This window comes from Arabidopsis lyrata, assembly GCF_000004255.2.
Source record: "Arabidopsis lyrata subsp. lyrata unplaced genomic scaffold ARALYscaffold_1, whole genome shotgun sequence".
In the NCBI taxonomy this organism is placed as follows: domain Eukaryota; kingdom Viridiplantae; phylum Streptophyta; class Magnoliopsida; order Brassicales; family Brassicaceae; genus Arabidopsis; species Arabidopsis lyrata.
Genome location: NW_003302555.1, coordinates 9,618,751 through 9,635,568, shown reverse-complemented (window position 1 = coordinate 9,635,568; position 16,818 = coordinate 9,618,751). Strand labels below are relative to the sequence as shown.

The window sequence follows — 16,818 nt, the reverse complement described above, 5'->3', positions numbered from 1 at the left end:
TGCCATTCTAAATCGGATATCAGTGGCGCTCTGTTAGAGCTAAGAACCAATTCTAAAACTAAAACCTTTATTAAGATAATGGTAAACAAAGCAAAAAGAATAACTTCCCAACGTCTCTTCTCGATAAACCCTAAATCCCTCCAAACTGATGAAGTCCACAAACGAGCTTCAACCTTATTTATCAGAAAACATAACACCAAACAAAACAAAAAAGGAAAAGAAACAAATGATGTTGTGTTTCCTTTTCTATACGTGAAAGATGTTCCAGTTAGGCTCTTGGATGTGCATTACGCTCTCATCAACTGGGAGTCGCATATCCTCTTCCTCTTCGGATATCATCGTCTCTTCCAATGGTATATACTCTTCAACAATCATAGCAGGAGGACGACGCATGGGCTTAAAGGTAATATAAATTGACAGAATACAATCTAGATAGTTAACAAAGTAGAACATGACGTGAGTGACAAGTCTACTGAGTTCCGTCCTCGCTAAATTAACCTGAGAGACATCGAGACGTTCATCATCCTCTAAGCAATTCAGTTGTTCCCATCTATACCTCGTGAAGCTATCCCGAAATTCTTTGGCAGGCAAAGAGAATGCGAGTACTGGTCGAAAATCTCTTATAGGAGCTTCCGATATTAGGATACTCACATAGACTTTGATTCTTCCTGCGTCTTCAGGTTTAGGATTGTAGTCGATTTCATGCTTGAGGGATACTTTTTCGGCCATTATACAAAGAATACGAGATGTGATTTTAGGGTTTCTGCTCCTTGTTGCGACGCTGCCGTCTGATTATACTTTATATTTATAGAGGCGGTGGACTCTTGCAGGGCTTGGATCTATAGGGTTCAATCTGGATTTGGTTCAGTTTTGTGTTTGGTATTAATTATACGGTTTTCTAGGGTTTTCTGTTTACAGATACTGTAATATGGTTCAATATGGTTTCTGTTCATATTCTAATTTTTAACAAACATATCCTTGATTTTTTTAAAATTATGTTTTAGATCAAAATTTTATTTTCTAGCATTGAGGGTTTTATCGTCTTCCTCCCGGGAGCGTGATCAAAAAGACTCTCTCTCGGCTCAGTTGAGTTGTGGAGTTTCAAGCACAGATAAAAAAAATTTTACAGAGGCTAGGCCCATAGCATAGCCGCATAGGCAAATGAAGCAAAGCTTGGCTTACCATAATCTTTGAGGCATATTCTAAGTAAAAAAAAATTAAGTTCTTTATAAAAGAAAATATTAGGCTTTTTACAAGATTAATTTTCGTTGGGTCTTTTTCAACCATCCTTGTGGAGTTTTTGACTTAACAAAATTTTAATTAAGGATGATATTAATTTTTTTTATTAGTAAGATTTTGCTTTAGAAAAAATACCTTCCAAACAACGACCAAAAAATTTACGTGGATTGAATCAATTAGGCGATTCATATTTCATGTTGATAATGTATGTGAGACATGCGTGAGATCAGTTACAAAATCGAAAACTTGCTTTGATTACATTTACATATACGTAATCATGTAAATGTCTAACTTCGCAATTTCGTTCAAAGTCGGCATTGAGTATTGGTGTAAAAGGAGTTATTAACTTTTAGATTTGGTTTTTATAGGATTAATAGTAGATATGGCATATGGATGTGGTGATAATCTTAGGGGCGAAAAAGTACAAGTGATATAATTCAAACTTTTTTGAGATTGTTTTTAATTTTATTTTGGTTTTGTTATTAAATAAGATAGCTATGGTCGAAAATAGTCAAAAGTCAAAGGTCAACTACATGAGTTTAGTGGATGATTTTGGAGGAAAAAATGTGAAGAGAGTAACTAAATTTCGACAATAAAAGTTTTTTACTACTTTTTCTTTATTTACAAACTGTTTATGAAACTGAATTTTTTTTTTAAATTTTAATTTGACTGTTGTTATAATAACATTCTATCTGATTCTGCATAAAAAAAAGTGTATTTATTTTTTCTAAGTGAGGCATCTAAAACTGTTGGACTGGTTTTGCTATTACTTGAGACTCATACTCACAACTGGTTGACAAGAGTTTGTCTGATGAAAAAGCAGGGGACTCTCTTGTTAAACTCTTTGTTAGAGTTAGACACTAACTAATTCAGCACCAGTACCAGTCACTTCCATTGCTGATCTTATGCCTTCCGGATTCATAAAAATCATTGACAGTTGTGATCTTGATGATGTTACTCGATGATGCTCCATCAATCCATCCTCCTTAGGAGTTGATGACGTCTTCCCCAAAGAGAACAAGGTTTTCCACATTTTAGATATGCACAATCTCTGGTTCTGAGTTCTGCGAGCGAGCTTCTTCTCCAAGCTTCTTAGAAAATTCACGCAGAAGAAATGTCTGAAAAGCTCGAGAGAGACAGAAGTAGTGACTAACAAGTACCGGACTTCAAATTCATTTTAGTTTTTTTTTGGCGTCCGACGGTTAGAATTTTGAGTTTCGTCATCCATATGTTTTTTTATTTCTTGACTGTTATAGACTAATAAAAATCTAGGTGACCTACTTAGCAAGGTTAATAAAACTCCAAAAAAATAATAATTTGTTGGGGGCTATCGCAACCGGGATTAAAGTGTCTAGATTAAATATTGGAATTGTATCTGCTGCGTAGTGTCTATATTTGTTGGGGGCTCTGGCTGCCCTGTCACAGACACTACATCAGCATAATATAGGAATAACTCCTCAAGAACAGGGCAGCCAGAGACTAATATTTACCTCTTGAGGAGTTATTCCTATATTATGCTGATGTTAACCAAGCCCCGGCTTGGAATGGGAACGTCTTTAGCCCTTCCATCAAGCGACTCACCATCAATCACGATTACCCCGAGTACCCTGAAGTTCACAGTGAAGTTTGGTTTGATACACCCAGTCTTGTGTACCTTGACTATTCTGGTCATGTCTCGCGTTGCTATACCGCTGAATTGGGTTCCCTTGTAGAAGCTAGACTCAATCTTCAACCATGGGAGCAACTTATTGACTCAGACGATGATACAGACGATGAGGGTGATTTTTATAGTTATGATCCTAATTGGGAAGCAGTTTCGAAAGATGCTACGGGTCTGGTTGCAATGATAAGCAATGTTAAGACCCTTCACTTGTCTTCAGAATCTCTTGAGGTCAGTTTTTTTGCTATTTGTTCTTCTTGTGTTAATTGTTTTTCAATTTGGAGCTAGCTAACAAGATTTGTTTTGGTTGTGATAAATCAGGTTTTTCACTCTCTGTGTAAAGCAATGCCAGCGTTTCAAAACCTCCTTACGTTATCGTTTGAGAGTGACAAAGAAAGAGGCTGGCAAGTGGTGCCACTTCTTCTCAAGAGCTCTCCAAACCTAGAAACTTTAGTCATCAAGGTAAATGTATATCAAATTTCTGTTGATCAACACTTGTTATTCTTTGTTGCTATACATGAATTTCCTTTCGATTTCAGGGACTTGTGCACAAAGTTACTAATAAGAAGAAGGGAGAATGTTGTTTATCGACATGTCAAGTGAAGGTGTTAAACATTTCAGGGTATCGCGGAACTTGTCGTGAGCAGAAGCAGATGAGTCATTTCTTGGCAAATTTGAAATGTCTGGAGACTGTCAAGGTGGGTGTTGAAGTGGATCACCGAGAAGACAACGATGCTAATAATACGTACCTGAGAATCACCAATGCTCTTATGAAGCTTCCTAGAGTTTCATCAAACTGTCGGATCCATTTCCTCTGATAAATCTTTTCCATCTTTGTTTATCTGCCGAAAACCTTTTTTTTATTTGATTGTTGCAAAACATTATTGTATTAAACTCTTAAATCTTTTAATTTAATCATAGCTATATCTTGTAATATTTGTTTTAAAATTTTCTTGATGAACCTTGGGATTCCAAATTAACATCTTTAGGAACCTTTTAATTTTTTTTTGTGAATGTGGCAAACGAAACAAAGCCCTTAAAAGTCTTCTAGTTCCCGAGGGCTGGGTCAAAAAATCTGAGCACAAAAATGGCAAAATGCATCACACAATGATGTTCAGGGGAATATATATGACCAAAGCAAAGGCCATCTAAGATTCTGCAGCCTCGTCACTCATCAAGAACAGCCATATAAGGGTCATCATTACGTAGTGTCCAAGTGATTAATTGAAAACACTACCTCTAAAAATAGCCCAAGATTGAAAATCTTAAAATTCTAAGTTCCCTTTCACCCCTTTGATTTGTCCCCCAATGACTAGTTAGCTCATCTAATTTTCACATGGTAACTTGAAACGGCACAATGGACAATCATGACGGGTCGCAAACCAGTCCATAATACAGCAATCGTCAAACTCGTGTCCGCAAAGTAAGGTGACGACTATCTCTCCCTTTTTAAACTCCTCCATGCAAATTGAGCACCTGCTGGCGTCAGAGTTGGACCTCTTCTTCTTATTGTTCTTGTATATGTTCCTTGGCAAAGAGCCAACCGCAAGCTTACTTGCCGGTCTAGCTAAACGGGATATCAGCGGCGGTCTCATGGACTATTTGTGCATTGTCAATATCCATCACTACTGCGGATTGGGTTTTATAGTGTTTTACAAATGATTTGGTTTTCGTCTTTGCTTCTGCATGGGCTAAAATTGATTTCAAGTAGATCATCAGAATTGGTTATATATCAAAAGTGATGGATGATACACAAATTCAAAGGAAAACAGACAATGGCATTATGAAATATAGCAAGATATCAAATTATCAAAGTGTTGGTACAAAAATACAAAGGAAACGTTTTGAATGATACGAACAAACAAACTTTATTGAAAAAAAAAAGAAGTTTCCCTGCTTATAGGGTTCGTTTCACCCAAGTACTAGCTAGCTAGTTCGAAACGGCACAATGGACAAACGTGATTGGTGGCAAACCACTTGAGGACACAGCCATCGTCAAACTCGTGTCCACAGGGTAAGGTAACGACTCTTTCTCCCATTTTAAACTCATCAAGACATATAGGGCACATGTCGTCGCAGCTGGAGTACTTGGTCTTCTCGTATACTCTCCTTGACAAAGACTCAACCGCAAACTTACTTGCCGGTCTAAACTGGATATCAATGGTGCTCTCATCAAACGAGACTTGCATCATATCCTCCTCCTCTTCAGATGTCGTCGCAGACGCCACTTGGGGTGTGCGTCTATACTCTTCAGGGGGATTGAAAAGAAAGGTAATATAAATTAAAGCACAATCTGTGGGATACTTGACCGAGTATAACATGACGTTAGAAACAAGTCTAGGGATTTCCATTCTCGCTTCCTGAACCTGCAAAAAATTGAGACGTTCATCGTCCTCTAAGCAATTTAGTTGTTCCCAGCTATAACTACCCAAGCTATCAGAAAATTCTTTGGCAGACAAGGAGAATTTTAGTATGGTAAATTCTAAGGTTTCCGGCAATTGGATACTTGCATAGACTTTGATTCTTCCCTCGTCTTCAGGTTTAGGATTGTGGTCGATCTCATAGTTGTATGATACTTGTTCCATATACACGCCCTCTGTAGCATAGTCGTATAATACTTCTTCGATATACATGCCCTCTGTACCAATTTCTTCCAAGTCCTCCATTACCAAATTATGCGACATGTGCTTTTAGGTTTTTTGTTTTTTCCTTGTTGCCAACTCTTGACTTCTGTCTATGCCTTTTTGTAGAAGAAGCCTGATCAGGCGGCGGACTCTCGTAGGGCTCGGGATTAATTGGCCTGTATTGAAGCCCCCCGGGAGTATACACACGCTCAAATAAGTAAACCCAACTATAAACCCATTTATACTCATTTAACCGGGCCCATTTAAATTTTAATCAATACACATTTTAATTAATTTATTCTTTAAGATCAATTATTAAAGTATTTATTAAGTAATTAGATTTTTTTTATATATGGTTTTAATTTTATTTTTTGTTGTTGTTAATTCTTAAACAATCTTTCCGTTAACATTTTTTGGTGCTAAAACGCAATTTTGTGGTTTTGACGTAAAACCGATTTTGTGGTTGTGACGAAAAAACCAAAGATGTCGTATACGGTTGTATCAGAAAACCAGCATGCGTTTATCTATTTTCTTCCTCTCGTAGGCTTCTTCTTGGTGGTTCCCTACGTGAGTTGAATTAAGACTTAATGATCTGACAAAACAAAAAGAAACAGAGAAAGATAGTGTACTAATATAAGGTTGTACTGATGTATAGCACCTGAACCAATGCAAGGTCTACTCCAAAGATCATAGTCCCGTTTGTCTTTGTCTTCAAAGACACATCTCCCATGGCGAAAATTTCTCCAAGGCCCCATTTAACTATAAACCCATTTATAATCATTTAGAGTTAGTTACCATTTAACCCGGCCCATTTATTTATATTCCTATCCATTTATTATTTTTCACAAAAACAAATTTTATTATTATCATAAACCCGAATATCAAACAACAAGGGTTTCACGATATATCTTAAAATAAAAACAAAAACAAGAGATTAGTTGTGTTAGAGAGTTGACAAACCTGTTTTATATAGAGAGTGTATCCTAATAAACTGTTAAAAAATTTGAGATCCAAAACTGTTTTGTTTGGTTTGAATCCGAGTATCCCAAAAACAACATCAATTCTATAACAATATTCCTAGCGAGAGTTCACAAAACCTGTTGGTTTATAGACATTGACTAATTTTCCTAATCGGCTAAGAACAAGAGACACTACCACATCAATTTCAACACCTCCAAACACTGGTTTCCTTTCTAAGACAGAGCAGAAACTACACTTGTGTTAGAGATTTGTCAAACACAAGCTCAATTTCAGGCCGAAAATCATAGCGATACATCTGTTAGAGAGTTCTCAAACCTACTTCTCCTAATTTCAACATTGAGACAACACTACCAAATCAAGGCTCGAAACTGTCCGTTCTAAGACAGAGAGTTTTCAAACCTATTTGCGAAACTAGATTCGATATTCACCTAATCGAACAAATTCGAAATACTTGCAAAACAAAGACAATCTAGGGAGATCAAGAAATCGAGAGAAGAAGATAGAGAGATCGAGATTTTCACCTGAGAACGATTTCGATAAGGCTGATTCTGAGTTCTGCGAGTGCGAGCGAGCGTTTTCCTGAAGCTATCAATCTGGTTCTGAGTTAGTAAATTTCACATAAGAAGCCAATTTAAAACAGAATAGAACATACTGTATCTCAGAAGACTTCTAGATGATCAAATTGTTTGGACTGTTGGGCTTTCAAAAGAGTAATTTGTGCACCACTAGTACGTTATTTCAAAAATATATTTTTGTTTCATGGTTTTGTTCAGTTTTGAGTCTTAAAATTATTATAGTTAAGACATTGGGTTCTAAGTAATGACACAATTATAATTAAGACGATATATATATATATATATATATATATATATATATATATATATTATCCAAATACGAAGTTAGCTATTGACAACGTATGAAGCAAAAAGTTACGTAAGTATTAACACAGTGATTAAGTGATAATAAGATGAACATATAAATAAACATAAATAAATTTTTTTGAGTGTCAACGTAGCTAAGATCAATTTTTATAAAATCTTAGAAGGTCTATGTACATATCAAGAGAGTGAGGAAAACAATTATAAATGGGATACATATGAAGAATAACCATGGAGATATAAAAATTTGGATGATATAAAAGATATGAAAGATTAGGAATAGATATTTCCTTAATTAGTGTTCTCATTCATGATTATATTATTACAAAAGAATGATCACCTACGCAACATCCAATGTATTGCAATTTGTATGTATATTTAAATAGTGTCATGAGTCACGAGGTTTCTCGAGGAAGTGAAAGACAACATCATTAGTATTAGGATAATGCTTCTAAAGATCCTTGCTTATTTTAGTGATTACTTTTGTTATATTTTTTCGACAAATTATACCTCTTTCAATTTATTTGTAACAAACGAAAGAATTATAGAAATACAAGAATAATGAGAAAGGGATAGCTAAGGGAGATGTCCCCTTCATGGTGGGACATTATGTTGGGATGTTAAAAAAATAATGTAAGCTCATTTTTTTAAAAATACACGAATGGGCACATTTGGTGGCTTTTTCAACTTCAGACAAACATAGTCCCAAAGTTGAGACCAATCCCTAATTTCCCATTCTTCTTGTCTTCATTTGGGCCTCCATTGTCAAAATCTCACACCCCATGTGTCTGAATCCATGAAAACTACATCTTCTTTTTTTAATAACAAATTTTCCCAATCGAAACCCACACTATCGTAAAATATGTTTGCACCACTCAGTTCTTATATTGCAATGTTAAGGAAAAGCATACGTGGAGAAACACAGCTCAACCATGTTTCGAACCAATAAAATAACAAGCAAGCTTATTCGGGTATAACACCACTAAATTATAACCGTCTGACTTATTGTATCAGATTTTGTAAATGAAGAATTAATGCGAGATACCACAACTTCAAATTTACTATCATGTTGTAAGTATTGAAACTTACGACTAACATATGTATTAAACTATTGTTTCTAAGATCGAAAGAATAAAGGGCAAATCTTAAAGGATAACATAATTATTCACCGAGAAAGGTGGATAATGAATCATGCCTAGAATTGACTTCTAGCCCAAATACATTTTCCAATAAAAAGCCTTCAAAAGGTTCATACTCAATTCTTCCTTTCAAAATTCAAAGTTCTAAAATGCTATTGATTTCCATGTATAAATCGACGTACACGTACTCGTATTAAAACTTAAAAGATGAGATCGACTTAAAAGATTTACGTCAATATTTCCAGTTTTTAGAAGACAGACATGAATGACATAATATACAAGACGTTGGAGATCAGCCGGTGAGACAAAAGATCTTACTACTGTATGTTTGGTAATGTCTTTGACCAACGCAGTAAAAAGGAATAAACAAATACTATAACTTTCTTAAGAAAATTGGTAATCTTTATGTTATTAAAATTGAAAAGAAAGGAATATTAGGCATGCAACGATTTGACAGACACCTACAAGCTACTCTTTTAACCTCTGCCCTTTTCATACTCTCTCATTTCATACTCTCTCTGATTAAGGGAATTAAAATTACTCTCTTTTTTTTTCTCGCTAATGATAACATTAAAAACGAAAAAAAAAACTCTTTCAAAGAAGTAAAAATGGAATTGATCCCAATAATTCTATTACAAAAGGATTAAACGTTGACTAAGATTACAATACCTGTAAATTTTGTCAGGATGTCTTAAACAAAGACAATTACTATTAATTTATTACTTAGGGATTTTGGACACTAGAATCTGAGAGAATGGGAAGATGATGACATGTTAGTTAATTGCGCTTAAACCAATAAGTTGAAACTTTTAAATACTTAATTATTATGACTTTTGTAACTCTGACTTTTGTTACTTTCTTCTCTACCCCTATTGGTAGGATTTCATCTTATTTACTTATTTCAAATTCCAAATTGGTATAATCAATTAATATCTAGGCATTGTAGTTCTTAGATAATATGTCAGCTTTTAACATCTAGTGGATCTGTGAATAGGATATCATGTGACTCATGTCTATATGCTGTTTATTAATTAATGGGATTAATTACTTTTGCTGGTGTACATTTACATGTTCTTTTGCAACAAGAGTTGTTTATTATTACCAATGAAAAGCAATTATTGGACTGTAGAAAGTATTAAACAAAAAAAAAAAAAAAAAAAACAATAACTGTCTACTGTTTACTTCAGAAATGAAACAGATAAAAATTCTTCTAATGTAAATAAAATACAATATCATGTAAAGTTTAAGAGAAAAAAAAAAGCAACTACAATATCACATACAAAAACTAGACTCTCTTAAGAGATTTAAGAGAACATTTTCGAAAATATTTCTTAAAGAAGAAAAAAGAATGTAAGCAAAAGACATGTGGTGTTCTAGTTTAGCTTTCTCTACTTTTCAGGAAACCAACCCCAATTCAACTCTTCCTTCTTTGACCAACTACTATTTTACTAATCAACTATTTCGTATTTACTGTTTACCATTGACATTGCTTTAGGTACATAGAGTATGCAATTGGTAAAGTTATATTGAAAGAAAATAAACAACAACAAAGATAATGGACCCCTTAACTTTGGATAGTTAGAGGGATCCTATGAGAATATGGGATTAATAGAGTTAAATAATAATGCTATTACTTTCTTTCTTTCTTTTTTACTTGTACACTTTACTTTATTCCACATTTTCGGAATTTCCAAACCTTTTTTTTCTTCCATTTCCTTGTAAATTTTTTGTCTGCCTATATGTACTAAAAACCTTCACAATCTATATTCACATATATTAAATTATATATAAACGGCTCACCACAAAAACAAATAAAGCCCCTCCCCAACCCAAAACTTGATTGATCATCTCATAAATATATGTAAATAAAATTCCCAAATCGCCTTTCTTCTATCTTTGAGATTTACCTTTTTAGTTTTTACCCTTCCCGGCGCAGCCTTTTTTCACATTTCCGTAGAGCAAAAAGCCGAGAATGTTAGTTAAAATTCTTAGCCTTCTTTATCTTTAGCCGTCTTCAATGAAGATCCTACTGATGAAGTCTCTAAACCTCTTTGAATAGAGCTTAGGATCAACAGCTGAGATCGAAGCAGGATCGACTTGTAGTGACTTATACGCATGCTCGATTTTTTTGGTTATGTCGTAGTCTTGCAAGATGTCAATGACTCCAAAGTAGAGAACCACTTCGTACATCTCACCGTGAGATGGATAATTCGCTCCTCCTGATGAATACTGATCGAAATCACTTCTCCGGGCCATTCGTTCAGCTCTTGCTGGCATGTTTGCGCCTAATCTGATCGATGGTTTCCTGTTAACACAAGATTGATTATTAAGCAAAAATTGATGAATCATGAATTGATTGATTCTTTTCTAGCAAACAGGACCACATGACTTGTTTTCACACTCCCCACAAGATTGCCAAGCAGATTTAATCATTCAATAATACTAATCCGAAATTGAAACCCTCAACCACTCCATGTCTCAATGGCTATGAATGCAAAAAGCTTCTTCTGTGTGAAGTCAACTTCTTAACATTAAAAATGAAACCCGGATCAATGATTGTTACCTGCCAGCTAAAATCCGGTCCATGTCTTGAAGTTCAGCCTCTAGGAAGCGACAACCGCGCATGAATTTCTCATTCTGATATGAATCTATCCTACCTGCACAAGATATTGACATAAATTTCACAATAGGTCGATTTCACTGGGGGGACACAGATAGAGAATGATGTCTAAATTACCAGATCTCAAAACGAATGGAGAGAGACCCATCTTTTCTCCTGTGTTGTCATCACGGAAGTGAACACCAACTAAAAGGCTATAATCCATTATCCTCTCGGCTTCCAAGAACTCACAGTCGCGTTTTATTTGCCTGATAATGAATACCGATCAGCATTAGACACATGTTTATGTTGCTGAATACTTTGCATAAGCAAAAAATACTGAGAAGCATGGAGCTTACTTCATAAGCTCTTGATACCAGTTTCTCTGAAGACGGAAAGCAAAATTGAGATCAAGGTCCTTGAGAGTCGTGGTCTCATCAATTTCTCCTTCAGGCTTTGCAGTGCTACGTCCATGAGAAGACCCTTTGAGGTCAAACCGTCTCTGGATTCTATACTCGGAGCAGAATAAGTTGCCCATGACGATAAACCGAGTCTGATAAAAAATGGTAAAGAAAACAGTAAATTTTCTTGACACTAAGAGACCCATGAAGCTTTAGATGAACAAACACATACCTTTTGGCCACCAACAGGTTTGACACAATGAACACCGTAGAATCTAGTCACAAGGGAGTTTTCGTATTGGCAGACATGTTTGTAGTAACTTGGAAGCATTCTTAGAAGAACCTGGATAGAAGAAGACAAATGCTTCAGGTCAAATTTCATTAGCTAATCACAGACTTAGTGGAGTTTATGATTGAGAAAGTAATGTGAAAGCAAAGAAACAAACAAACAAAAGGGTGTCCCATCCGCTAATCAAGTAAATTAACTTGAACAGACAAGCATTTTCAAATATGACAAGAGAAAGGTCAAAAACAAGAAGAGGCAACAACTACTAACCTTGACTTCAGATTTCTTCACCGTTTTGATCATAAATCTATCATCTTGAGTTAGGTAAAAAAAACTTCCACTCTTTCCAGGTGAAGATAGTTCGCGGAGAGCATCATTTCCACATATAGCTAACATATACTCAGCTGGATCCACTTGGAAAAGCTCCCTGAGACGTCTACAAACAAAATTTCCCCAAAAAGAAACACAATTCATCACAAATAGGTTCACAATCTTATCAACTAAGCCCAGATTTGGGTATAGCCACATCATCAAACCTAAACGCATTCAGCAATTTGCTAAATTGAAACACTTTTTTTTTTTTAAAGCTAAAAAGCTACCTGAACACCAAAGGGCAATAATCCTTCCACCTGAAATCCACTGACTGATGCGGCGGTGTGGTCTTAGTCCCTTCCGGTGGAAACCTTGTCCAAAATTTCTCCTTTGGATCAAAATCATTCTGTTTAAGATCACGAACAATCGAAGCATGTTTGCCAACAGAATACCTAATACAAGCACACACAACCTTCATTAGAGAAAAAGCCATCACAAAAAAAAAAAAAAAACAATCCATCAAATTTGAGAAATTTACCTGATTCCCAATTGCAAATTCAGCATCAAATCATATTTCTTATGACCTTTAGAAATAGTCTCTCCAGGTTTCTTAGCCTCACCATCAAACCAACAAGGATTCTTCTTAAACTGCCTAAACCCATCACGATCCACAGAGATTCTATCTCTATAAATCATGGAAGCTTCAACATTATCAATAATATCACAAGTGATATCCCCAGCTTCACCATCAGATTCCCAAATACAGATTCTTGGAAAAACTTTCTCACCTCCCAAACTTCCAGCTCCACTATCAACAGAAGATCTCTTCCTATTCCCCACAATCAAATCATTCTTCTCCACACCATTAAAGAAACTCCTCATAATCTTACTCTCATTCCAAGCACCAACACAAGAACTCCCATCTCTCCAAGTAAACACACCACTTCCTTTAGGAATCCCATTCTCCCACAAACCTTCATATCGATTCCCATTAGGCCAAACAAGCAAACCTTTCCCAGAAATCACACCGCTACGCCACTCTCCAGTATACTGATTCCCATTTCTCCACACATACCTACCTCTACCATCTTGTAGATTCCTTCTCCAAGTACCTTCATAAAAATCTCCATTTGCATAACGCTTTTGTCCATGACCATGTTTCCTATCAGCAACCCAAGTACCTCTATAAGTATCTCCATCAGCTCCGGTGAAAGTACCAAAACCTTCCATTCTCCCAGATTTGAATTCACCTTCGTAAGTAGCTCCACTTGGCCATGAGAATTTGCCTTTCCCTGAAGCTTTACCTCGTTTCCAATCTCCTTCGTACATGCACCCATCTTTCCATAGATACTTGCCGGATCCGTGTGGAAACCCGCCGGAGAAGCTTCCGATGTAGAGATCTCCGTTCGGTAGCGGCTTCTCAACATCCAGTAAAGGCGTGGGAGTCACGCGCCGAGTCGTTCCTTGAGATCTCGATCTCACCATTTGAGTAGATTGAGCTAACAACACCAAACCGTCTCGTCTCTCTTCTTCTTCTTCACCAAAACGCAGATTCTTCTTCTTCTTCTTCTCAACGACGTTTCTGCTTAAAATGACTTCACTAGCTTCTTCTTCTTCGTCTTCTTCTGATTCACTCATCAGAGAAGAATCTTCCACTCCTCGACTCACAATGTTCTTCAATCTCATAAAATGTCATTCGTTTGAAATCTAGGGGTTTAACAGATTCCGCCGTGCAAAAAACTCAATGGAGAGAAGAAAAACACATTTCTCCGGCGACTCACCACCGGATTTTCAAATGGGTTGAAAAAGATGGAAACTTTTTGTTGATCAAAGATTTTCACAAGTTTTCTAAATCTGAGAAGAAAAACCTTTGTGAGATTTTGTACAAACGCTACAAGAACATCAAAAGAAGAAAAGTGGTAATAAACAGAGACAGAACTCAGAAGAGACTAGAGAGATAGCAAAAATAAAAACACTGAAATTTTTTAATTTATAAATAAATTTTGTAAACCAAAAAATTAGTAAATAGGAAAGAAAGAGAAAGTATTGGGAAGCGGACACAAAAAGCCCACCAGCCCGAAAAAGAAACCACAATATTATTAAAAACTTAAAACGACACCGTAGTGTACACATAAATTAATACTCGAGATTGTTTCGAATTTGTCTTTGTATAATTTAAAGCGATGATGTATTATGTAGTATGGGCTACTTCATACGTTAATACTAGTATACAAAAACCCACGTAGAAGACCAAATGATTAGTTTATGGTCTACCTTTTTTTAACTTATTTATATTTTTTGTAGTAGAGATATGATTATGATTGAGGATTATCGAGATATCTTGATTAGGAAGCGAGTTTCCAGGTGATTGTCTTTGATGACTTACTTAATTAATTACTTTTTTTATTCTAAGAATTTTGTTCTCTTCTGTCCTGTGATTAGATGATCGTTGTCTTGGTGGGTTTTATCTTTTCGAGTTTTGATTCTCTTCCTACTTGCGATGATTTATTAATTTAAATTATACTTATATTCCCATACGGATAGTGATAGATACACAAGCCTGCTTGTTGATACAAGTAGTATTGGAAATTATAAAGTTGTATTTCTTTGTTTTTTTTTTTTTAATTACATGTTATGTTAATGTTGATATTGATGGTGCTCAAGGTTTACATTTAAAGTTGAGTTTTGTGTCCATCAATTGTAAATTATAATTTTTTTTATTTGATATAATCAAATTTTACAGTTGGGTAGTATCAGATAAATAGACATATTAATAGGTTCGTGTACTTTGATTTGAAGTGCTAATAGGACATGATTGTGATTCAAATGACCACAACATCATAAAAACTAGAGTGACCGTGCACGTAAACTTCATAATTCACAACATTTTAACCAAAAATAAATAAACTATAAACACACCTAATACGCTAATACACCACAAGTTAAGTATATATTTCTAAAATTGTACTACGTACGAGTGGTTAGTGGTTACTACATCGGTGGTGGTTAGAGTATCAAACACATTTAGTCACCATTTAATTAAAATCTTTATAAAATAAGTTACAACCGCACTAACAAAATTAAAATTTTACAAGGAACGTGGGCGTACGTAATTTGAGGTTGAACTTTTTGAAAGAATAAAAAGAAACAATTGAATCACTCAAAATGTTTTTGAAAGAACATTTAACATTTGTTTTCTTGCGTTTGTTTACGTGTTACTTAGAGCATCTCCAACTCACCTCTATATTTACCTCTAAACTCTATTTTAGAGGCAAATTTTCTCCAACCCACTTTTATTCTCACCTCTAAAATAGAGATCTCTATTTTTTTCTCTATATATAGAGGTGAGAATAGAGAATCTCTATTTTTTCCTCTATAAATAGAGTTAAACTTTTTAGAGAAAAAAATAGAGGAACACATTAGAGTAAAAATAGGGAAAACTTATCTCTATTATAGAAATAGAACTAAAAATAGGGAAATACATTGGAGATGGTCTTAGAGCTATTCGACGCTTATTTATGTTCTTTCGTCATTACTACACCGTTTATATTTATTTCGGTACTCGAAGCCGACGTGAATGTTGGGGTGGATCCCCAGTTAAAACCTAAAAGCACTAATTAATTTTTGTCCACATCAATGAAAAATCACACGAGACGAGAAATATAATTATCAGATATTGGGAAAGAGAGAGTGTATGGTTGAATGTATTTTTCCCATTCATACACCATAACGCGTTGGTACTCTACGCCACACTTTCCCATTCCATATTCAAGGCATCTCCTAGCAAAATCATTACTCTTCGCTGTATAATCTTATTCATACTTAAAATCTGAAAGCTCTTGTTTCTTTTCATTTCTTTTTTGCCGCTTTCAATTCTAAAACCCACGAGGCCACGACCTTTTCCGATTCTTAGCCATAATTTATTTGTATATATAACTTGTTTTTCATTTTTATATTGTCATAGAATACACATTTTGATGATTTGCAACAAAAAAAAAAATTGTTGGCGAAGTACGGACTTAATTGTCAACAAATAATCTAATCGATTTATTCAACCCACAAAGTATGGTAGTATACTCCAAATCTGATGCAAAACATCTTTGTTTTTTTTTTTTGTCAACTCCCAAATCAAAAGAATCTCTAAAAATAGTTGGGAAAGTTACTAGATTAACCCAAATTATGAGTTTAATTACTAGAATGTCTCAAAAAATTTAGGGGTTAAATGAGTTATTTTCATGACCATAATACCCTTTCTCTCTTTGTTAGAAATAAAAAAAAAAGTCAAAAATACCCTTAGATATATTTAAAAAACGTGGTGAAAAAAAATTTGGAAAAAAAAAATTATTTGAAAAATCTGCTGGGTTAGTTGTGACAGGTTTATTTACCATGACAGACTTATTTTTCTATGACAGATTTTTTGCGACAGATTTTGTTTCCCCTACAGACTTACTTAAAATAGGTTACGACAGATATTTAATTAGTAGCAGATTTTTTTCTCACGACAGACTTATTTTATGATGACACCACAGACTTTCGTAATTTTGACAGATTTATTAAAATGTGTGGCAGATTTATTGTTTTAGTGGCGTCAGACTTATATTTTTCGAGAAAAATCTGTCATAATGTAGAAGATCTGTTATTAAAAATATAATTACTAGTTTGACTTTATAGTGATAACGATTTATTTTATGTTATGACA

At 34.8% G+C, this 16,818-nt stretch overlaps 4 protein-coding genes and 1 long non-coding RNA gene across 5 annotated transcripts; 1 reads left to right on the top strand and 4 right to left on the bottom strand.

Annotated features, from left to right (window-relative positions):
- Positions 1-100: 100 nt before the first annotated feature.
- Positions 101-1,121, bottom strand: LOC9326546. Its single transcript, XM_002890438.2, has one exon. The coding sequence runs from the start codon at positions 727-729 to the stop codon at positions 247-249; it is 483 nt and encodes a 160-aa protein (XP_002890484.2). The 5' UTR covers positions 730-1,121; the 3' UTR covers positions 101-246.
- Positions 1,122-1,621: 500 nt separating this feature from the next.
- LOC110225208 (putative F-box protein At1g21990) lies at positions 1,622-3,850 on the top strand. The gene is made up of 5 exons (XM_021014342.1): positions 1,622-1,660; positions 1,731-1,814; positions 2,738-3,130; positions 3,221-3,361; positions 3,439-3,850. Exons 1-5 carry the CDS (start codon positions 1,622-1,624, stop codon positions 3,715-3,717), a joined length of 936 nt encoding a protein of 311 aa, XP_020870001.1. The 3' UTR covers positions 3,718-3,850.
- An 812-nt stretch (positions 3,851-4,662) lies between these two features.
- Positions 4,663-5,777, bottom strand: LOC9326545 (E3 ubiquitin ligase BIG BROTHER). The gene has a single exon (XM_021014625.1). The coding sequence runs from the start codon at positions 5,581-5,583 to the stop codon at positions 4,822-4,824; it is 762 nt and encodes a 253-aa protein (XP_020870284.1). The 5' UTR covers positions 5,584-5,777; the 3' UTR covers positions 4,663-4,821.
- Positions 5,778-5,890: 113 nt separating this feature from the next.
- LOC110225477 lies at positions 5,891-7,286 on the bottom strand. The gene is made up of 4 exons (XR_002329834.1): positions 7,157-7,286; positions 7,026-7,097; positions 6,182-6,282; positions 5,891-6,086 (listed from the first exon to the last, which is right to left on the bottom strand). It is a non-coding gene; the product is annotated as an uncharacterized LOC110225477 (long non-coding RNA).
- A 2,840-nt stretch (positions 7,287-10,126) lies between these two features.
- Positions 10,127-14,068, bottom strand: LOC9329267 (phosphatidylinositol 4-phosphate 5-kinase 1). Its single transcript, XM_021011387.1, has 8 exons — positions 12,658-14,068; positions 12,407-12,571; positions 12,078-12,243; positions 11,754-11,864; positions 11,480-11,673; positions 11,259-11,389; positions 11,085-11,178; positions 10,127-10,826 (listed from the first exon to the last, which is right to left on the bottom strand). Exons 1-8 carry the CDS (start codon positions 13,803-13,805, stop codon positions 10,526-10,528), a joined length of 2,310 nt encoding a protein of 769 aa, XP_020867046.1. The 5' UTR covers positions 13,806-14,068; the 3' UTR covers positions 10,127-10,525.
- Positions 14,069-16,818: the final 2,750 nt, after the last annotated feature.